Genomic DNA, 24,406 nt, shown 5'->3' with positions numbered 1-24,406 from the left:
GTCAAGGACAACTGTGGGTGACCAATAAATAGTCACTTTACTCTAGGATCCCAGCAGTGGGGAATTCGAAGCATTGAGAGGTTTAAAAGGGAAATGAGCACAGCCATGCAGACACGTAACTGTACCATGTCCTTGAGGAATGGTTAATACATGGATTTAGAACGGGGTCTGACTCAGTGAAATTTGAACTCTGACTTTCACCAGATATTTAATACAACAGCTGAAAATAGCAGCTGACACAGGTCCTCACTGAGACTGCAGCAAGGCAGCACACACTAACAGCCCAGAGGGCATGAAGTCAGATTGCATTGATAGTATTTAACTGCAATAAGTTATGATAAAAACTGAAAATCATAGCTTCTCTCCCGATACAGACATCTCTGGTCCTTTGTACAATTCCAAAACCAGGTAATAATGAACAAATGATCATGCTTGCAAGAACTTTATGAAGGCATACATGCCGAGAAACTAGATTAGAGGAAAACCATGAAATAACATGAAAGAGACAGTGTTGGGCATTACTTGTATTAGTTTGTATTAGAGGGGCCCCAGATGGCATCACATGCTTCTCTGCCTTGCCAGTAGCAGCAGCATCCACACCCACCGTTCACTCTTCCATCAGGACTACGCTGTGTTGGTTTGTTTGTGACCCAGGCAGGGACTTGAAAGGACACTCAGGGCAGGTGTCATGTGTCGGAACTGCAGATGCCGTGCTTCTTGGCACCGTTTCAAGTTGCTTTGGGTCCTTGGTGTTTACAAAAACTCCCAAATAAATGTGAAACTATTCAGCAGCCATTAAGACTGTTAAATAGATGTACTTGAGTTGATCTGTGCACTGACGTATTCTGTTCACCTGTGTGATACTAAAATTCCTATAGCAGAAGCTGAGTGAAGCCAATCACCAACTATTGGCAACGTTGTCTGTGACCACCGCTTTCAAGGAACCATGAAGAGCATGTATAATTTTCAATCCCATTAGAGAAACCTCCAATTCTTACTTCTTTGCCTTAAGGATCTGGGAAGAATTCCACACAGAGCTACAATGACATTGCTTCAATGACTGGCCGCCAGGTTTGACTGGGATTGTTTATTGTTAGTGAATGCTAACGTACATTTGTGTTATGGTTTGCCTTGGATTTTTATCTTCATAAGGTTGCCTTAAAGAATGAACCACTGCGTGCTTTTCCCACCCAGACGTCCATGGTAATCGTATTTCCCACATATAATGTCCAGGATGCACCTCGTTTCATCACCGCATCAAATGAGGCCATCGTGTTGAACGATACATGGGCATTTGGATGTGTGGCTTCTCATGATACAATCTCATAGAACGAAGACAAGGAAACACTTTTCCTCACAGAGTGGTGAGTCTGTGGAATTCTCTGCCACAGAGGGCGGTGGAGGCCGGTTCTCTGGATACTTTCAAGAGAGAGCTAGATAGGGCTCTTGAAGATAGCGGAGTCAGTGGATATGGGGAGAAGGCAGGAACGGGGTAATGATTGAGGCTCGAAGGGCCGAATGGTCTACTCCTCCACCTATTGTCTATTGTCTCATCTTACCTTTAGATTCCTGGTCAGCCCAGAATTTCATGATCTTTGTCGTATATCCTCTGTTTTCTTCTCTCAGTTCCCTCTGCCACTGCCGTAGCTCTTGTATCTCTGCGTCACAGCGAACCTGGCATCATAAAAATCACATTAAAATGTCAAAGCTAGCATTGCTCGTCATATTTCACGGTGATTTGAAAGCAGCTCTGACGTTCTCTGACCGGTTTTCCATTACTGCTGGAAAACATTTCTACCACATCCCCACAAACTGGGAACCAAGAAGTGCAAGTGCTGCAAATCGAGAATCAAAGCAGAAAATATTCAGCAGGGCAGGCAGAATTAGTGAAAAGGAAAATAGTTAGAGGCCCTAGACTATTTGTCAGAACTGGATAGGGAGCAAGCAGATTAGTTTTCATTGCAGAGAACTGGGCATGAATGAGTAGAAGGGGAATATCGCTGACACAGTTCGACCAAATGACATAATATGGTGGCTGGAAGCCGGTATATTGTTTGGGTTTGTGTTAACAGCAAGCCTGTGGGACACCCTCCCTCCACCTGTACCCACCTATCACTCATCAGGCTTTGTCCTGCCTCTCCTCTCTTCCAGCTTTCTTCCTCCCTCCCTCCCTCCCTACCCAGCACAATCATCTGAAGAAGGGTCCCGATCCGAAACATCACCTATCCATGTTCTCCACAGATGCTGCCTGACCCGCTGAGTTACTCCAGCACTCTGTGAAATGTCACCTATCCATGTTCTCCACAGATGCTGCCTGACCCGCTGAGTTACTCCAGCACTCTGTGAAACGTCACCTATCCATGTTCTCCACAGATGCTGCCTGACCCGCTGAGTTACTCCAGCACTCTGTGTCTATTTTTCTATGAAAGTAATTCCTAAGTTTGAGTTTAATTTATTGTCATGTGTATCAAGATATTAATATTGTGTATTAAACAAAATGCTGATATTGTGCTGCACCAATTAACCAGAAACATGAATAAATTGTCCACTTTACTGCAAGTACAACATGCAGGGGGCTGTTATTATGAAAAGCAGTTTGTGATGACAGATGCACGACAGTATAAAGACTGCAGTAAAACTTCAAACAGAAATCTGAATGCAGAGAGGGCGGGCGGTACACTGCAGTTATTTCAATGTCACAGCTGAGTTACATAATGCTGAATGGGAGAATGCAGCATTTGGGACATTGGAAGCTGCTCCAGACCCAGCCTGCGTTGTGCATCAGACTGTACAGATAGCTGGAGCCACAACACTCGCAGCCCAGCAGTCTACATTCTCACAATTGACTCACTATACTGTTTTGTTTCACTTTTGTTTACCTTATTTGTGCTTTCTCACTAAATCTATGTACATTTTACTTTGAACTATTACAAAATAACTTTACCATTTCTGCCTTTCCCTGGCGTTAAGGGGAGATTGTGATTGAGAGAAGTCTGTATCACGGTTATCTCTGCAAGTGTCAAGAAACGAGAGTTGAAAAAAAGTAAAGTTTTAAGTTATTTATATTTTTTCATATCAATTCTGTCAGAGTGAATTTTATTCCAATTAACAAATGTTTGGGCACTTATTTGTGAATTCTGCAATGGTGAATTTCTGTTTTGCCAACAGCTGAAGCAAGATTTTCACTGTACTTCACCATATGTATGCATATGACAAGGTTCTGAGTGAAAGCATAGAACATTGGAAATAAACGCCTTTTAATGAGGGTTAAACTAGTTTAACATATGGATAGGAGGAGGGCCAGTCTGTTTGAGCAAGATCTCCAGGCAGTGATATTCTGTTAAATGTGCTCCATGACACGGTGTATTGTGGGCCAGCTAAAAAAAAGATGCAAAGTGCTGGAGTAACTGGAGTAACTCAGCGGGTCAGGCAGCATCTGTGGAGAACATGGATAGGTGACGTTTCACAGAGTGCTGGAGTAACTCAGCGGGTCAGGCAGCATCTGTGGAGAACATGGATAGGTGACGTTGCACACCTCTGCAGTTTCTTGTGTCCCGATCTGAAACAACACCTCTCCATGTTCTCCAGAGATGCTGCCTGAGTAGCTGAGTTACTCCAGCACTTTGTGTCTTTTTTTTGTAAACAGCCATCTGTATTTCCTTGTGGGGCAGCTCAAATGGTTTGTTATTCTGGTAAAATTATTTTATAAGCCAGGACACAAAGAATAAGAGAGTTGGGAGTCAAGATATCTCAGTGCTTCTTGAGTAATCATTGATTTTTGTTTTTGCATTCAGCTGAGAGGGGAGAAATTGTTTTAGTTTCAATTCATGGCATAAATATAAAATTCAACTCCATCCTACTGTTTAATTTGTGTTCATTAAGAAAATATGACCATTCCTTGAATGAGGGTTATAACTCATTCCTGTCTACTGGCTGAGAGGAGACAGTAAATGTCCTCGCAATCCGACTTTACCAAATGGTAAATATTACATGACCTAAAAATATATGACAGTAACTTTACACTCGATATGAATTGAAGAAAGCAAAACCCTCTCACGGAGATCCAAAAGAAAGCACAAGGTGAAGGACATTACCCGATATCCTCTCCAGAAAGACTGAATGATAAGGACTGCTTCATCTTCTGACAACAAAAGAGACAGAGGGATTGGCGGCCTAGGGCTGAAGCAAAATGAAAGAAACTTATTAAATGCATGGATCATACAACATGGAAACAGGCCCTTCGGCCCCCACGGTAGTATATAGAACAGTACAGCACAGGGACGCATGTCCATGCCAAACATGGTGCTGTTACACTCATCTCCTCTGCCCTCCAGTTCCTGCATGTCCCTGTGCTTATCCAACAGCCTCTTCAACGCCATTGTTGTATCTGCCGCCACCACCCACCCCCCCCTCGACCGTAATCATGTATTGTCTTTCCGTTGACCAGTCAGCACGCAACAAAAGCTTTTCACTGTACCTCGATACACGTGACAATAAACTTAACTGTAACTCTCGCCATAAAGCCACGCCCCTAGTCATCTTTCCACGTCTGGGAAAAAGGTTTTGACTGTCTCCCCATCTATGCCTCATAACTTTATAACCTTTCCTTCATTCTGTTGTGTTTTTGATATTCTGTCCAATCTGCTGATCTGTCATCTATCTTTGTAGAATGATATGTTTCTCTGTCAGTTGGTATCAGTTTTAATTATAGTAACTAGTCACAGACAATGGGTCCACCCTGTGGAATGTGTCTCTCATTGCTAACAATGTCATGTCCAGCCCACCACTGTGACTTCAATGTCAGTGATGGAAACATTGAAAATAGGTGCAGGAGGAGGCCATTCGGCCCTTCGAGCCAGCACCGCCATTCATTGTGATCATGGCTGATGGAGGCCCACTATCAGCAGCGTTTGAACCAAAACCTCACCCTGTATCTCTGCCTCACTGCAGCTCAGTTCTTCCAGCATTCTGCACTCTTGGTTGCAGGCTTCACACTGTTCAGTTACGTACATAATATTATTGCACCAAAGAGCAATGTAGAATTGCCAATCCACTTTTAATGACGTTACTTCCACATTATGCTTCTATAGATGTGATCTGGTTATACTACAAGGGCTTCAGGGCAGTATCTGGATCCAACAAGGCATCAGATGGTGCCCATCCACACAACAATTTATAAATAGACTACTTATGTCAGCATGCCTTGGATGTAACGAACGTTATGCCAAGTACAAGGTGAGTTAGTAACCTTACACTGGCAATCAATTTGCTGCCTCTAAACTTGGAGCTTATACAAGTACCAAAGTGTAACACTAAACTTCCAAGAGGCTGCCTGGGACAAGGACATTCTCTCTTCAGGCTGACAGATGGATTATTTTCTGTGAATGTTGTTGGAGAGATACATGAAGGCTAAAAGTAAAGTAGAGGAAGAAGGAAGAAAGAAGAGAAATACTGGGTTTAGGGAGGAAGATAAGAGGCAAAAATAAAAGTTTTCTTTTAAAGTTTGCAGCAGTTGTTAAAATGTGAATGGAAGAGACTCCATTCTTGTGAAAGCTTCTTATCGACCATCCCGTTACGTGTATCAGTAAGTACCGTGGCCTCCGGAATCATCAATGTTTACGCTCTGCTCTGCTCCACATACACGAGTGACACACATGGGTCTTTTTCTCAGGGTAGAGGATTCTAAAACTAGAGGGCACAGGCTTAATGTAAAAGGAGAGATTTAAGAGGGACCTCAGGGGTAATGTTTTCATTTGGAGAGAGGTCTATGTCCGGAAGGAGCTGCCAGAGGAGGCTATTGAAGTGAATACAATTACATTTGGACAGATATACATGGAGGAAGGGTTTCGATGGCTTTGGGCCAAATTCAAGCAAATGGGTCTAGCCCAGGAGACCAACTTGGTTGCCATGGAGAAGGTGGGCCGATGGGACTGTTTCCATACTGTACAGCACTACAACTAAAATGTTTTTTTTTCCTTGATTTTTCATTGATTGATTAAAGATACAGTATGGAAACAGGCAATTCAACCCACTGTAGACAAAAAATGCTGGAGAAAATGCTGGAGAAACTCAGCAGGTGAGGCAGCATCTATAGAGAGAAGGCATAGGCGACGTTTCGGGTTTAGACTCATCTTCAGACTGATTCAACCCACCAAGTCCACACCGACCAGCGATCACCCATTCTCACTGGTTCTATGTTATCCCACTTTCCCATCCACTCCCTACACACTAAGGGCAATTTACAGAGGCCAATTAACCTACAAACCCACACGTGTTTGGAATGTGGGAGGAAACCGGAGATCTTGGAGAAAACCCACGCAGGTCACGAGGAGAACGTACAAACTCTGTACAGGCAGCACCCAAAGTCAGGATCGGACTCTAAGGCTGCGCCACCGTGCCTCCCTATGAAGAAGCTATATTTGAAAGCACTGAAAGCCATACACAGAAAATGCCATCTCCAAAGTCAAAACAAAGCCTCTGAGCTGAGAGATGGTCAAAGCCATCAGTCATTTTGAAAGAACTAGTCAGGATATCCAACATATGAATATCTACTGTAGGATCTTATAAATAGAACATTGGATGAATCAATGTCATTGACGACGAGCGAGGACTTCACATTCCTGAAACATATACTGATAATTTGGGAAAAGTATATCCATATTTCAGCATGACAATCTGACGAAACGTTGAATATTCCGCAATCCTTCTTAACCCAGAGTGAGTTTCACATAAATCTACATCACTGGCAGTTTACAGAACTCTAACGGTAAGTCATGTTATGTACAAATGGAATTCCCAAAACCCCACGTGCGAGACTACTAACCAGGTTGTACCCTCGCACTTATTTATTTTATTTTTATTTAACCAGGAGAAGTCTCATTGAGATTAAAAATCTCTTTTACGAGAGAGTCCTGGCCAAGACAGGCAGCAGCACTGTTCCACAGTTACAGACAATAATTAAAAAACAACAGAGAACATATAAATAGAGTCACAGTCAGAACATCATCAAACAAAGCATGTACAGACAGAAGAGCCCGCTTCAACATCATTAAGAAGGGATTTAAATCTGTTTATAGAAACCAGCTCCTTAAGTTTCAGTTCATTCTGCAGCTGGTTCCATGTGAAGGGAGCAGCATAACTAAATGCCCTTTTCCCCAGTTCAGTACGGACTTCAGGTACAGTTAGTAAGAACAAGTCCTCAGAGCGGAGCTGATAAGCTCCTGTGCTTTTTCGAATTACATACTTCTGCAGGTATGAAGGAAGAACACCGAGGATAGTCTTATAAATAAGGATATGCCAATGATGGAGTCTGCGGGTGGACAGGGCAAACCATCCAACTTGAGCATACAAAGAGCAGTGTTGCGTGAGGGTTTTAAAATTAGTAACAAATCTCAGTGCTCGGTGGTAGACCGTGTCCAAAGACTGTAGGCATTTTGAAGATGCATTCATATATAAAACATCACCATAGTCCAACACAGACATAAACGTTGCAGCAACAAGTCTTTTTTTGGCTTCAAAAGAAAAACAAGATTTGTTTCTAAAGTAAAAACCTAATTTTATCTTTAGTTTTTTCACAAGTTGCTGGATATGAGGTTTAAAAGAGAGAGAATCGTCAATTATAATTCCCAGATATTTATATTGAGACACACATTCAATCACAGAGCCCTGCAAAGTAGTGATAGGAGGGAGGTCCGAGGGCTTTGATTTAGCTTTAGTGAACAGCATGAGCTTTGTCTTGTCAGCATTTAAAACAAGTTTTAAATCACACAGGTTACGTTGCACAGTTAAAAGCAGTTTGGAGCTGACAGAGAGCCTGATTTGGGGTAGACGCAGAGCAATATATCACTGTGTCGTCAGCATAAAAGTGAATATTTGCGTTTGGAGCTTTATGATCTAGACTATTAATATAAATAGTAAATAATAAAGGTCCTAGAACCGATCCCTGTGGCACACCCTTGGATACATTAAGAGAGCTAGAAGTAATACCTTCTGCTCGATCACACTGGGATCTGCCTGATAGATAGTTTTTAAACCAATAGACAGCTTGATCAGCCAAACCGATGCTGCAGAGTCTTTGTAACAATAAGGCATGATCCACAGTATCGAAAGCCTTTGATAGGTCAACGAAAAGGGCTGCACAGTGTTGCTTATTGTCTAAAAATTCAATAAAATAATTTACTACTTTTAAAGCAGCTGTTGACGTACTATATTTTTTCCTAAAACCAGATTGAAATTCAGATAAAATACTGTTAGTTGATAAAAATTCCTTCAGTTGTTGGTTTACAATGGATTCCAGCACCTTAATTAAAACAGACAGTTTGGAGATGGGCCTATAGGTGTTTAGCACAGTGGGGTCCCCCCCCTTTTAACAGTGGGAGAACAAAGGCAGATTTCCAAATAAGGGGAATTTCGTTTGTCTCCAGGGATAGATTAAAAAGATAAGTCAGGGCGATGGCACCATGCAGCTTCTGCTAAATGCACTTGCCAACAGGCTCTTGAGGAGCATTGGAATTTAAGCTAGTCCTTTTGAATGCAAGGACATTAATAGATATATTTTAAATCCATCGGAATTGTTATTAAAAATCGTCTTTCTTCTTCCCACCTTCTTACTCAACTTTCAAGAATCAAGCGAGTTGAATTATCATATTTACCAGCAACAGATTAACTAAATTGCTGCAAGATTACCAGCCAATTAATAGCAGTAACGTCAATAAATAGATATTCCTCCTATATATAATTCTCAATGCTGCAAGTAAGTATTTCATCGTTCCATTGTGATACATATGACAATAAAACACGTTTGACTCTCTCTCCACTCAATTATAATCAATAATACCCAGGAATTGGATCATAATTTTGCAACAAAAAAAAAAAGTCCTTGGTGCACCTAAACAAGGCCCATAGTTAATTATAGTTGTTGAGGTAGGGTTGTTCCAGAGCCTGGTTATTGCTGGGTAGAAGCTGTCCCTCAACCTGGAGTCATGTTTCAGGCTCCTTCCTCTACCTTCTTCTCCATGGAGGTGGCATGACAAGAGTGTGCCATCATGGTTGGGTCTTTGGTAATGATTACTAAAGGCAGTACTCCTGTAGATCCTTATGATATTCGGGAGGTTAATACTTGTGATCGACCGGGCAATGTCTACAGCTTTCTGCAGCATGCTTTGATCCTGGGCATTCAAGTTACTGAAGCAGGCAATGATGCAACCAGTCAGTATGCTCTCTATCTGTTGAAGTTCGATAGAGTATTCAGATATAGTGTCGGTGACAAAGCAACTCTTCTGAGGAAGTAGAGGCATAGACAAGTTTTCTTTCTGATTGCATTAAGGTGCTGGGCCAGGACATGCAGACATATGCATACCCAGGAACTTGGAGCTGTTCCTGTCGATGAAGACAGCTTCATGGACCCCTCAGTATGAAGAAGTGGATCCCAGACGTTAACCCTTTCACCGCTGTCCCATCGATGAAGACAGCGTCATGGCCCCTGGCTCTCCCCTCATGTTTCCAAATCCAGTTAATCTCAAGTTTTCCTGAATTCAACCTGCTTACAGCAAGATGCATCTGAACAAGATTGATGTCCTCACCAATCACACTGAACTCTTCTGACCAAGTCTCTGTGCTTTAATGCAGCTAGTGGTAACTGAATGTAAGCCACCCCATCCCTGCTCGTCAACTCAAACTCCCTCAACCATCTCATCAAACAATCATTAGTTGAATTGAAAGAACAAAAGTTATTGACTGTAATTTTTCCCTTCTGAATCAGTATCTGTTTTCTTTCACATATTTGTAATATGCCTTCAAACATTAATTACATGCAATACATTAAGGCAAATTGTTTTGATTATGCCCTGGGCAGCTGGCCAATGTTGGACTTCTAGGAGTATCCATGATATAGTCCATCATTTTATTGCATGATGAATACATTATACTATTTATTGAAGCAATTTGTATTGAGAGGCACTTGCAATTATTGCAGTTGCAGTATCTATAGACCAAAATATTTAAAAGCCCATAGGCAGTGATTAGAAACACAAAGTGTTGTCATTTTGCAGATGGTAAATGAACCAATGTTCAACAAGCTATTAGAGAGATGCAATAAAAACAGGATCATTGTCTGGCAGTTTTTAATTCCACAAATATTAGCTGGGGACAGTATGTAGAGGAAGGAACACAATGGGACCTAGCTTGGGGAATGAAGCAGCTCGAACACAGAGGGAGTGCCAGTGGAGGAGTATTTTGGGAATAATGACCAGATATTCTAAAATAATAAATCTCCAGTAATAAAGATCTAAAATCGGTGGAAGGCCGACTTTATGACATTAGGACCTAGCTAATGTTGACTGAGCATTTACAGGAAGTTCTGCTATAACGGTTATTTTTGCTTTAATAATAAAGGCTATGTGTTGCGTTGTTTCACAGAGTATGCTTGCACAAATGTCGGCAAGAGTGATTGATTGTCTCCCAGGGTGAACATGTGGTTCTTCACAGACAACCGTATCTGATTACTGCAGGGAGTGGGTACGTGCAAACTGCCTGGTTTTTATCCTATATTGCTTAAATCCAAGACAGTTTTCTGTTCTGATTATCTATTTCCAAAATAATCTTTAAGTGGTTCTCCAGTTCCCATTTCAAATTGGTTATAACCCTCGTTCAGACTGAAGAGGAGCCTTGACCTGAAACATCACCCATTCCTTCTCTCCAGAGATGCTGCCTGCATATTGTGCCTACCTTCGATTTAAACCAGCATCTGCAGTTCTTTCCTACGCATTATAACCATTTTGACTTGCTTAATGCAGATAGTGTTCCTGAATTCATCACTGGCGTTGTGTACCATTAGTATTATGCAAACATACAATTTAGCAACACTCCCTGTACTTGATCAAAGCCCATATCAGCACAGTGGGAAACACTTAAAGGAGAAATAGTAAGAAACAGTCCGAAGAAGGGTCTCGAACCTAAACATCACCCATTCCTTCTCTCCAGAGATGCTGCCTGTCCCGCTGAGTTGCTCTAGCTTTTTGTGTCTATATTTAGTAAGAAATAAGGGCTATGGTGTTTCTGCAAAGACAGGGAACTCTGGATGTCGAAGATCATTGAGAGTTGGATAAAGAGAGAAGGAGCCTGTGGCAGGTAGAAGGAACTAAAGGCAGATGAGACTTGCCAGGAGCAGAAGAGGTGGAGAGCATGTGCTTAGAGTCACAACAGATCACTGGCCATGTTGAAGGACAGTAAAAGTGGGTAAAACATCCAATGTTTCAAAGTTGCAAACAGATGACCACCTCTGCAATATTCTGTATTCATGACACTCACACATCCAGTTCCACCAGATTTCCAAAAGCCCACGATTGTTAATCCACTTGGAGAGTGTGAGAGGAGTGGACTTACCTCCATCCACAGAGCACACTGTATATAACTGCATAGGGAAGATATTAATACAACCAACCGCCCATGAGAACTGACAGTGTTGTTGGTAATTAATGAATGCACATGGGCTACAAGATCTCTAGTCAACGTGGTGTGTGCTTTCAATGCAATGCAGAAAATCATGTGCCTGTGATTCAATTTCTAGGCTGAAATATTTTGAAATATATCCCACTCGAACATCATTCTACCTGAAATATTACCAAGGTAGCATTCTGCGCCAGTCGCCTGTTCCTTTCTGCTATCAGCCAAAAATAATAAAGTTATTTTGGGGAAATCATATTTGACTTGTTATTATCTACATATTACCAGGTAACCATCGTGTCAAAACTGCCTGCTGGCTTTACAAGAGCCTGTCATGTACAAATGGAGAGATGCCTATCGTTAATCGGCTGGTACTTACTGATCCATGAGCCAGTTTTTAACAAAGGGGATGTCATTGAAGGCAGTGAATTTCCTTTCAATCCTCCTCTTATTCTTGCTGTGAAATGAAAATTAATTAGTTTAAATTATATTTTTTCCTTTCATCTTTAAATGATCAATAATATTCTTTACTAGAAACAGGTGTACAATACTGAGTGAGTAAAGGACAACACGTGTTAAATCACTGTTTACATCTCAGGTGAACAGGACATAGCTCACTTTCAATTTAACATGAAACAGATTGAAAGGGGACAATCGAAACACCGGCACTTACTTGTACAACCATTCTGCCAGGAAGTCACAAGCATTGAACTTGCTCATTTTCCTCTGTAAATAAAAGTTAAAGTGAGAATTCAATGTTCATTTACTGATGCGCAATTAAGCATTGTTGAAATGTGAAAGATGGCCATTAGCACAATCATATTATGGGTCGATAGAGTTGCATTATTTCATTACTAAGGGAAGATAACCTAGAAGGCACCTCAAACAAGGCCATGTGGGTAGATAAAGGGTGCTATCATTGAGGGGAGCAATCTATCTAAATAGGTGGGTATCCTCTTAGATCTTGACAAGCCCGTGTCTTTCAGTATTTTCTTCATATTCTGTTTGGGGCATAAACACACGAATAAATAATAGAGAATTTAAAAGACTATAACAAATTGTGGTGGAAAGCAATGCTGTAGAATAAGCGAGTTTGGTATTCCGAAAAACGCAAGGAATCATGGGATTTGTCAAAGGTCATTCGTGATAAAGAAAAAGTAAACAAAGTGCTGGCTGTATAAACTGTGTATAAATTCTACCAATTAATTAATCTAGAATTCTGTCAACTCAATAGTGGACAGTCGTCGCTCTTTTATGAACATTAATTCAATCTTATTTCTATCTCATTTCACAAATCTACCCTCTGGAATTCCACAGAACCGGCATTGAAGGACATTCTCTCTCTCTCTCTCCAAGGGGGTTAACCGACAGCCATTGGATAAGGCGAGAGGTGCAGCTGACGGTCCCCGGCCCGTTGGGGAATGGGTTCCTCGGGAGTTGGAGCAGAGTTGAGCTGGAGTTAGCGCTTCTTCTCCGTGCTGGCTGCAAGCCTGGGGCCACCACTGCTCCGGGCCGGTGTCCCGTCACCCCGGACATCTCCGGCCACCCCCAGACATGGATGGGACACTCGGGAGGGGACAGTAGTGAGACTCTGCCTCCTGGGGTTATGCAGCAGAGGGGTGCGTGGTTCACCCCTGTATAATAATGCTGTATAAGCCGGGAGGGCAGCCAGAGTGAGAATGTGGCAGGAATTTAGGCAGGAAGACTATCCACTACCAAAGCGATTGTGGTCACACTATTTATTCCACTCAAACATCATTGCACCTGAAATATTATCGTTTATCCACTACAGTTGGAGCAGAGCTGTTTGATATCATCCTGCAAGTCTTGTGCTGGTGACGTTGTCGGGTATTCACCATCGTTCAGACAGAAGCTTTCAATGAGACTTAATACAATCTGTGGAGTCATGCAGTCATAGACTTATACAGCACGTCAACGGCCGAGTCAGACTCAGAGCACCTGTCTTTGCCGACCAAGGTAGCATTCTGCCCCAGTCGCCTGTTCCTGGATTTGGCATACAACCTTCTAGATTCTTCCTATATGTGCATGTGTCCAAATGTCGTTCTAATGTCGTAAATATATCAGACTCTATCTATTCCGCTAGCAGCCCATTCCAGATACGTTCTACACTCTCAGTGAAATAGTTATCCTGGAACACCTTTCTAAATCTCACCCCTCTCACTTAAAGCCAATATTCTCCAGTTGTAAAATCCTCCACTCTGGGATAAGAACAGAGTGTGGTCACTTTTTCCAGAATCCCGGTAATATTTTTACAGAGGTGCTGAAGCGGTGGTCGAGTGATCTCCGGCAGTGCTACACCCCTGGATATAAGATATTTAACTGGATTTGTGCAGCCTGCAGTACACTCTGGCCTATTGCTGACATATTTAACGGATACATTTATTTATAAATCTCATTGAAATCAATATGCAGGTCCGTACACACGCAGCAGCTCAGCTGGTGAGAATGTTTTTCTCGAGTGACCTATGGGCATGCGCGGTTGAAATACCCAACTGACTTATTGGACCGGAGGCACATGTGATGTTGAGTCAAACATTCCTTCTGAAATAAAATTAGTTTTAGTGTTCTTTGGCCTGGCCAGAGACATGAAAGCTGGAGATGGAATTGGAATTAGAGACAGAAATAGATGTTTATTTCAAGGGGAATGAAAACACCCATATTCCTTGGGAGGAGGGACATAATGCAGAATACATTAATAAATATGACCTAGGCACGATTGTAGATGAACGGTTATTATCCAACACTGATTGACCTTTCAGAAATATCCTGACTTTTCTGAAAGGAAGCATTTCTCTGCATTTGTACAGCTAATTTTCACTCAAATTGATGCAAGGACTTTATATCAGCAGTTTACTTCAATGGAAAAGAAGTTCGAGAGATATTAATTGCTTTTCTTTTGTTAGTGTCCATTTTCCCCAACAATAAGTTTAAATTATCTACATTTTAAAAGGAATAAGGAAAATTGGGTTATTCCTGTGACAAGCATAGGGATAGTGCAGGGATAAATGGTGCCTGTGTATCTGGAGACTTCATCTCAATCGGAAATAAAAACTGGCAAAGAGGTAAAAATTAAAAGAAATATCTGCAGTGTATAGACATTGTTGTTTTCAGATAGTTAACTCAGATTAGAATGAAAGGGAAATAGTTGCGTCAGCATTCAAGGTTTGGAAAACGGACACAAAGGAAGCACTACAAATACTCACTGTGCAGGAAGGAACTGCAAGTTCAAGTTTAAATCAAAGGTAGACACAAAATGCTGGAGTAACTCAGAGGGACAGGCAGCATCTCTGGAGAGAAGGAATGGGTGATGTTTCGGGTTGAGACCCTTCCATCAGTCTGAAGAAGGGTCTCAACCCAAAACGTCACCCATTCCTTCTCTCCAGATATGCTGCCTGTCCCTCTGAGTTATTCCAGCATTTTGTGTCTACCTCTACAAATATTCTATGGCAATTACTTTTTAAATAAAAGGCCCAAGGGTCTGAATACGAGAGAAATCTCTGGTAGGACTAGGTATTTAAAATATTGCTGTCATTGGAAAGTTAATTAATAAAGATTGACAATTTATCAATTTCTTTCATGTGGAGACTACGTTTAATTAGAAATGCCAAGCGGTCGACGACAGCTGTTGTGTGCAAACCAAAAATAAAGTCAGTTAGTGAGGCAAGGCTACAAGTAACTCAATTTATTTCCATTAAGAAGGGAATTTCATCAGCTGTAATTTAGACCAGTGGTGGAATATGTGAGTGAAATTGTAACATTTCCTTCGTGGGAGAGTGGAAACAATGGAATTTGACTTCCCCCTCTGTGTTTAAAGTGTGCTTCCTATTGGCATGAGGCATGCAGAAGCTGCAAGTTGAATCACACAATGAGAGGCCCAGAAGGGTAGAGTGGGGATACTAACTACAGTGCTCTGTAGCCATGGATGGAAAGCTGGAAAGCTGCTGAGGTAAAGTTGCTGGGTTTTAAACAGACAATGGTCACAGGGCTTGTTTTATTCCTCTATCTGATGAGTCTACATTAAATAAAAAATAGAAACAGTGAACTACAAGAGTGGACTATAACCCTTCAAATAACAAGTGAATCCATAGAATTTGCAACCCAACACAGAGGTATGAAATTATCTTGCATCTATGTGTAAAAGTTTAATTTAAGGATAAAACTAACATATGTAAATTAGTGGGAGAATGGACCGCTGATTCCTGACTGCGGCAGAAGCTCAGCAAAAGCAACAGGTTTTGAGCAAGTGTGACACAATGTCAGTGGTTATGGGGAGAAGGCAGGAGCATGGAGTTAAGAGGGAAAGATAGATCAGCCATGATTGAATGGCAGAGGAGACTTGATGGGCTGAATGGGTGAATTCTGCTCTGATCACTTATGAATGGAAACACTGATTTATGTGCATTCATGTTGCAGAGTTCAAAGTTCAGCATTCACTGGCCCCCTGGTTGAGGAACTAAGACAGGAAAAGTATTTTGGGAAATATAGCATTAACTTCCAAATTCACTCGGCAAAAATATCAAACGGTTAAACAGCACTGACCTCGAAACATTTCTCGATTTTAGCATTTACAAGGGTCTCAAGTAATCCTGGGAGAAGCACGGGGAATAAGTAATGTTCCAGATATTGCCTTGGAGTACCTGCATCGATTGTGAGCACAACAAGACATTCAGAAACAGAGAAAATAATATATATTAGAATAGTTTAATGCAAGGTACTGTTTAAAAAGGATCTAAACATTGGATGTAATTAAAGATTTAATTGGCTACTTTTGATGAAATGATCACAGGGTATGCTCTGGCTTTAATGATAATAAATATTAGCGAGTCACTGTAGGTTACTCAAGGAAATTGATTCAAATAATAACTCAAATCAATACTTTATTCCAGTCCAATTGTTGAGCGTTAGGAGTGAGAGCACCACATGGCGAGATAGGGAAAGAGAAACAAGATTGTTTTTCTCTCAGAAGTATCTTGAAACCAAGGCAAGATCCTGCACTTGACTGGCCTTGAACGATGGCAAGGGGGCTTCAATCACATTTCTTCGTACTATCTCACCCCAGCATCTGCCAGTAGTTTCATAGGTATATGTTTGTGGGCAGTGTCACAACTCAAAATGATGACTACGTCTTTGCCTCCACAGATGCTGCTTGACTCACAGAGTTTCTCCAGTAGTTTGTTTCTTTTGCTCCAGATTCCAGTTTCCAGTTTCTGCAGCCACTTGCACCTCTAACCTTTATTATGACCCTTGGAAAGGTTGGGGGGGGGGGGGGGGGAGTTACAGCACAGAAAGTATTAAAGAGGAAGTATTTACCTATTTTTGAACCTCTTACAATCATGCAACCTGCCTGCACTATCACATTACAAATAGTTCACGCTATTTTAACTCTTCTGTTAATGTATAGTCAGTGTGGCTAGGTTGTACTGAATAAAAAGTGCAATTATCTGCTTGGCTCAGTGGAAACATTCTTATTTCTAAACCTGATTTTTGTTGATCTAAACCTCAGTTCAATTGCTTTAATGTGGAAGGACAAAAGCATTAGGAAAAGGAATCAGGCTTCAAACCAAGGAGAATTGGGGCAGATAAAAGGGGTGAAAGGTGGACTTTACAAAAGGTTGGAAGAGAAAGGTAGAAGTGGGGGAAGGAAGAAGGAAGGAGGAGAAGAATGAAAAAAGGGGTTTTAATGAGGGATGTTCCAGAGTTGGGGTTCTCGACCCAACGGCAGTTGTTGATAGTAGAATAGTTACATTTGGACACAATCAAGATGCTAGAATTAGACGGGTAGTTCTGTATCGTCGAGCTGATTCTGCTGGAATATCAATGACACCCAGGGATTGGGGCCAAGAATGTTTTTAATCAAAGCACTGCCTAACTGAGTACCAATGTAAGTCAGTAAGCAGAGGTGACGGTGAATGGGATTTGGTGCAAGTTAGGACATGTAAAACTAGCGTTTGCATAACAAATTTCTACATAATTCAGTAATTAATGCAGCCAAAGGTACAATAGCATTAACAAACGGCTTCAGCAGAAGATGTGGCAAGGCAGAGGTGGAGTGATGTGAGTGGAGTGGAAGTAGGTCGAGTCACAATGATATCATTGTTAGTTGACGCTCATCTTGGCCAGGTTACAAACTGTCTGGTTCGGTTGTCCATCTGACAAGCATTTGCATGGCCACCGTATAGTGGCGTAGACACAGTACTGTAAATGGGACTGGTATAGACATACGATGGTTAAAGTTGGCCATCATTCTGGGAGCTATGGCTGCCTTCATTTAGGCTTTAAATGGAAAGATGGTGAATATCAGCAGGCTGTTCATAAAGAGAACACCATGTTTAAGGTAGATGTTAGAAAGTGTTTAAATACCTGGAATGGACACAGTATCAAGGAGCTTGCTCTTTACTGGGCAACAGTATGTGGTCTTTCACATTGATTCATAGTTGAGGTATCCCGGGTGGGAGGAGGGGATATAGGAATAAACACAGATTGCTGGACAAACTGGATATGTTAAATTAATTCTATAATAGGTGGAGGTTGCAACGAGTATTCCATGTTGGAGATACTTTGATGGGTCAATTTAATCGTGACATTCTGAAATTGGTCATATTTCAAATAGTCTCTTTGGTTCTGAATCTTTATCTTTGGGCAGGGGAAATGAAACTACATTTAGTAATTTGAATGTTTCAACAATAAATCAGTGCATGAAGAATTAAGCTTTACATGTCCCAAAGCTCTGACATATTTTGATCATTGTTTCTCATTGCTAATGATATGTGGAGGCATTGATGTGATCCAGCAAAGAAAGCAATGGGCAATATCTACACTTCATGTGAAATAATGTGAAAATATAAATCTGTTGCCGATCCAAATGTCAAAAACACAATCTGAGTATCTAGGTGATGAAAGGGAAGAGAGTTATAACTAATGGGCTCTGCCCAAAATCTTCAGGAAAAAAATGGTTCAATACATCCGAGCACAGAAAAAACAAGCCAAAATATATTAAATTGGAGATCTGCCCAAGCATAAACAAAATGCTGGTTCCTCACCCTTTGTTCAAAGTGAAGTGCAATGATTGCAGCTTCAGAATATCCATCATGTACTGTGCAAACTATACCCAGTAGGAATTTTAAGGTTAGGTCAAAAAGGAAATCAGTACAATCTCAGAACAATGACTGTTCTAAAATAAGCACAGTCTTATATTATCTAAATGAGAAACCTATAAATAGCTTGAATACTTAAATCATTCCCCCCCCCCACCACTTTACAGAAGGAGCTGGAGACTATATGCAGAAACCCAAATATATACCTGATTCACTTACATCTATGTGGTCCAGGTGGTGGTGAAGGTGGAGGAGGGCTTGGAATCACAGGAGGGGGAGGTTTCTGAACAAGTGCATGACCTAACAATGCTGGATGCGAATATTCTGCATTGAAGTGCTCTAACAGTGAAGTATCCACTGAAACCTGGAGAGAGAGAGAGAGAACAAAGTTTATTTCTTGCTCATCATTATTTCATGAATAAAAGGCAAAGCAAAAGCAAGACAGGTAGAAAGAGACAAGAAGAAGGTGCATGAAAGAGAATTCAAGTTAAAAAAAAAAACAGATGCTGGAAATCTGACTTTTCACAATGAGAGAGGATCTTCTCTGGAAGTTCAGATGTTGTGGGGAGACCTGGTAGAAGTATATAAAATTATGAGAGGCATAGTGTGGAGATGTTCAACACTAGAGGGCATAGCCAGAAAGTGAGAGGGAGAAGTTTTATTTACACAGAGAATGATGGGTGCCTGGAACGCATTGCCAGGGGCAGTGATGGAGGCAGATACGATAATGGTGTTTAAGAAGCTTTAGATAGGTGCTGTACGTGTAAGTGCAGGAATACAGGCATACGGATTATGTGCAGGGAGATGAGATCAGTTTAACTGTAGGACACAGACATTGTGGCCGACAGGCCTGTTCCTGGGCAGTGCTGTTGTATCTCTCTATGTTCTGCTGACTGGAATAAGCAAATTGACATGAGAAACAGAGAAACATTTAAAGAATATAACGACTATCTGGCTTCAAAAAGATTGAGTTTAAAAACAGGAAGTTGTATTAAAGCTTTTATAAATCGTTGGTTATTATTTACAGTGGGGCATTTTGGGGGTAGGTGAAGATTCAGCAATCTCTTGGATTGACACCAAGGTTGAGGGGCACCTGCAGCACTGTGTAGTGGAGATTCAGCAGAGATGGGTATAGAGCTACAGCAGGGCAACAGGCACTTTGGTCCAACTCATCCATGGCCTCACCAAGCTGGACACACTTGCCGCTGCTGGCCAGTATCTCATCAAGCAGTCGTGGTCCAATGGTCTTTGCTCCTCAACCCCTTTTAAATCATTGCCCCCTCACCTTAAACCTGTGCCCTCTAATTTGATGTCCCTCTGCCAAAGGGAAAAGACTGTGACTATTCATCTTATTGATGCTCCTCAGTATAGTTATCAATAGGGCAGTGAAATTAATGAAATAACTCTTTCACACCGTGAACACAAGAATGCTTCAAACGGGTGCAATCCCCAATTTCTACCCATGCAAATATATAGATCTCCACCACTAGGAGCTGAGGGTCGAACTGCCAACACCGTTTGTTCCTTCAAACCTGCCATTACTCTACAGTCTGAAGACGGGTTTCCGCCCGAAACGTTGCCTATTTCCTTCGCTCCATAGATGCTGCTGCACCCGCTGAGTTTCTCCAGCATTTTTGTGTACCTTCGATTTTACAGCATCTGCAGTTCCTTCTTAAACAAATAAATTACTCTACCCTTATTTCCTCCTTTAAGATACTTCTGTCATCTGGCCTAATATTACTCCAATTGGTGGCATCTAATGCAGGACTTCAGGACTTTAGTTTTATTTGCACTGATGTTTTTTTTTAATTGATTTAACTTTTAGTTTGTTTAGTTATATTATTTGTTGAGTACTGTGCTTACTGTTATGTTACTGCAAGTGAGAATTCCATTGTTCTGTGGTAATACACTTGACAATTCAACATTCTTGACTCTAGCCTCATTAACTGAAGGCTTTTGCAAGTGCAGCCTTCAGCACAAATGACCTCTGATCAGCTAAACGCGAAGGCTTCCAAAAATGCTTATTTATTCTTTGCAAAGAAAACGGAACAATGGATATGTCCATGAAATACTGCACCAGTATTTACAATTTACAAAATCTAAAGAATGATGTTGCATCAGGCAGCTGCAGGATGAACATCAAACACACTGACAATCCTAACTGTCATTTAGCAATTCCAAAAGATCTGAAGATGAAATTAAAATTGGTTGTGCTTGAGTGACTCCACCAGGCAGGACCAGGCATGCTTTCTCACATCACTCAGTGGTAATTGTGATTGATCTGATCATTCTACAGCTGACTGACACAGCACTAAACTAATGCGGTGAAGTTCGATCAAGCAGAACCAAATTGAAGATACTGCTCTTTGGTCACCGGTCATGTAATAATTTCCACAGCTACTCATTGGTTCAAGTGATAAATGTCACAGCAAAATGTCATTTCAGGGCCTTGTGAAGAAATGGCACCATAGCGACAAGTGGCATCAGGACAGCTTCAGCTAATTCATCTTGGTTATTTATAAATATAAAATGATTGACTCATGATAAAGTAGCTAGCCTGCATCATCGATTAACTTAACAGTTACTATCAATGAGACTGTACCGTGGCACAAATCACACTTGATTTAATTCTAGTGCTTAATGACATAAACTGCTTCATAGGTTTAACAAGCACAAGTAAGTCATTGTTGAAAATGCCACATAAATCTAAATAAGGCCAAAGAAAGGCTCAATGTTTTCACCCCTATTAGTAGCAAACTACGTGAGCGGACACCACTGACATTAAGGTATTACCAGGAATTGCACAAGGCTGAATTTGCTGCAGATTTCACCATTCTCTGATCTCAGTAACAGGAGATCTGTTTTCAGATTCAAAAATATGCAATGCCTGTTTGCCTGTACCAAAGGCCTGTTTTCAGTGGCCTACTGAGGTTTAAGGTATAAAAAGCTGGATGGGTTGGGTCTTTACTCCCTGAAGAGTAGGAAGCCTACGGGGTGACCTTATAGAGGTATAGAGATAAGGCGAAGAGCCACAGTCTTTTCCCAAGGATAGGGGAGTCTAATATTAGAGGATATAGAAGAACATGAGAGGAAATAAATTTAAAAGGGACCTGAGGGGCAACTTTTTCATACAGAAGGTGGTGCACTTATGGAACAAGGTAGAAACAAGTACAATGACAGCATTTAAAAGATAATTGGACAGGTACATGGATAGGCAAGATTCTACACTCATGAGTGTTGTAGAATTTCTGGACATATTTCTAGATTTTTCCATGAAGAATACCAGAAGGTTAATCTAATCATATTCAGTTCACTAGAAGTACTATACAACTTAGTAAATAAAAGCAAACTTATCTTAACAGTTTTATTCATTTTAATGAGTGCTTTAGATAAATTTAGTCAATTTCTTTTTGTACAGTGAAGAAAAATTCTAAAATAATTGGCAATCATGAAGAAAGCATTAACTTGTTTCGATCAAACAGTAGTCACACAATTGTATACACTGCACACTGCATATTGTAATTTCTGCTAGTATTTTTGATATCTAGATAAACACATATAAAATGTATGAATGCCTTCTGCAATAAATACCTTAGCTACCATATGACCATAAAAGACTGGAGAATGTTTGGTGGCATCGTACTGAGAAATCACTGTAGACACAGAAGCTGTATCAGGTTTGAAGTCCTCTAAAATGCGAGAGCTGGTTGCTTCAAACTCTGTCAAATGTAGAGATAAAGGATATTTCACCCTGAAGGATGTAAAAGTTTATACACTCAAATAATCCCAAAAGACTTTCCAGTACTTTAATCATTGCTCTTTGCACAAGTAAGTTTTATGTTCGCGCATACTTATTATTTTGTTTTTTGTTTTTGTAGACAATTGACAATAGGTGCAGGAGTAGGCCATTCGGCCCTTTAAGCCAGCACCACCATTCAACGTGATCATGACTGATCATCCCAAATAAGAACCCCGTTCCTGCCTTCTCCCCATATCCCCTGACTACGCTATCTTTAAGAGCCCTATCTAGCTCTCTCTTGAAAGTATCCAGAGAACCGGCCTCCACCGCCCTCTGAGGCAGAGAATTCCACAGACTCACAACTCTGTGTGTGAAAAAGTGTTTCCTCATTAGATAGATTAGATTAGATTAGATTCCTTTATTTGTCATTCATCTCCGTTCTAAACGGCTTACCCCTTATTCTTAAACAGTGGCCCCTGGTTCTGGACTCCCCCAACATTGGGAACATGTTTCCTGCCTCTAGCATGTCCAAACCCTTAACAATCTTTAAGCCCAGCCGCTCCATTCTCTCAGAATATGACAGTCCCGCCATCCCGGGAATTAACCTTGTAAACCTACGCTGCAACAGCAATAATGTCCTTCAAATTAGAGGACCAAACCTGCACACAATACTCCCGGTGTGGTCTCACTAGGGCCCTATACAACTGCAGAAGGGCCTCTTTGTTCCTATGTTCAACTCCTCTTGTTATAAAGGCCAATATGCCACTCACTTTCTTCACTGCCTGCTGTACCTGCATGCTAACTTTCATAGACTGATGTACAGGACCCCCTGATCCCGTTGTACTTCCCCTTTTCCCAACTTGACATTATTTAGATAATAATCTGCCTTCCTGTTTTTGCTACCAAAGTGAATAACCTCACATTTATCCACATTAAACTGCATCTGCCATGCATCTGCCCACTCACCCAACCTGTCCAAGTCACCCTGCATTTTCATAGCATCCTCCTCGCAGTTCACAATGCCACCCAGCTTTGTGTCATCTGCAAATTTACTAATATTACTTTGAATCCCTTCATCTAAATCATCGGTGTATATTGTAAATAGCTGTGGTTCTAGCACCGAGCCTTGCGGTACCCCACTAGCCACTGCCTGCCATTCTGAAAGGGACCCGGTAATCCCTACTCTTTATTTCCTGTCTGCCAACCAATTTTCTATCCATGTCAGCACTCTACCCCCAATACCATGTGCCCTAATTTTGCCCACTAATCTCCTATGTGGGTGCTTTCTGAATGTTGGAATGAGATCAGGTTAGTTATTGCGAACCGAGCGGAGGTGTTGGGCGAAGCGATCGCCAAGCCTACGCTTGGTCTCACCGATGTAGAGCAGCTGACACCTAGAGCAGCGGATGCAATAGATGAGGTTGGAGGAGGTGCAGGTGAACCTCTGTCGCACCTGGACAGACTGCATGGGGCCTTGAATGTAGTCATGGGGGGAGGTAAAGCGACAAGTGTAACATTTCTAACTTCACTGTGGTGGAAGGCAAGAACGTTCAGTCAGTCCTCCTCTAGTAGACCAGGCAATGGAGGGGAGATGTGTCGGGCCGGGTCTGTTGTCCAAACTGGAGAGCGGGAATCTTTAAATGATTCAGAGTGAAGAAGTGTCGCGACCTGAAGCCTCCCGCAGGGCCCGGGCCCGGCCTCACTCACAGCCGACAGGGCCCGGGCCCGGCCTCACTCACAGCCGACAGGGCCCGGCCTCACTCACAGCCGACAGGGCCCGGGCCTCACTCACAGCCGACAGGGCCCGGCCTCACTCACAGCCGACAGGGCCCGGGCCCGGCCTCACTCACAGCCGACAGGGCCCGGGCCCGGCCTCACTCACAGCCGACAGGGCCCGGGCCCGGCCTCACTCACAGCCGACAGGGCCCGGGGCGCTGGGGCGCTGGGCCGCGGTCCCCTCCCTCCCTCCAGGGGTCCCTCCACCCCACCCCACGGGCCCCGGTACCGGCGCAGATGTCCTCCCACAGGTTCCTCTCGGGCACTTTCCCCACCACCGTCGCCATGTTTGCCCCGTTGCCAGGAGACGCCGCGCCTACCCAGAGGGCGCCGC

General features: G+C 42.0%; 1 protein-coding gene across 1 annotated transcript in view; it reads right to left on the bottom strand.

Annotated features, from left to right (window-relative positions):
• Positions 1 to 24,406, bottom strand: part of iqck (IQ motif containing K) — a 25,663-nt gene extending 1,257 nt beyond the window's left edge. Inside the window, exons 1-8 of the mRNA XM_055650964.1 lie at positions 24,302 to 24,406; positions 22,149 to 22,276; positions 18,777 to 18,921; positions 16,003 to 16,100; positions 12,116 to 12,168; positions 11,822 to 11,899; positions 4,095 to 4,179; positions 1,560 to 1,674 (exon numbers count right to left, since the gene is read on the bottom strand). Of these exons, the coding sequence (XP_055506939.1) occupies positions 1,560 to 1,674; positions 4,095 to 4,179; positions 11,822 to 11,899; positions 12,116 to 12,168; positions 16,003 to 16,100; positions 18,777 to 18,921; positions 22,149 to 22,276; positions 24,302 to 24,359 (760 nt within the window). The 5' untranslated portion in view covers positions 24,360 to 24,406. The remainder of the gene's footprint in view (positions 1 to 1,559; positions 1,675 to 4,094; positions 4,180 to 11,821; positions 11,900 to 12,115; positions 12,169 to 16,002; positions 16,101 to 18,776; positions 18,922 to 22,148; positions 22,277 to 24,301) is intronic.

Source organism: Leucoraja erinacea, chromosome 20 (assembly GCF_028641065.1).
Source record: "Leucoraja erinacea ecotype New England chromosome 20, Leri_hhj_1, whole genome shotgun sequence".
Lineage (NCBI taxonomy): Eukaryota > Metazoa > Chordata > Chondrichthyes > Rajiformes > Rajidae > Leucoraja > Leucoraja erinaceus.
This window is presented reverse-complemented; position numbering and strand designations above follow the sequence as displayed.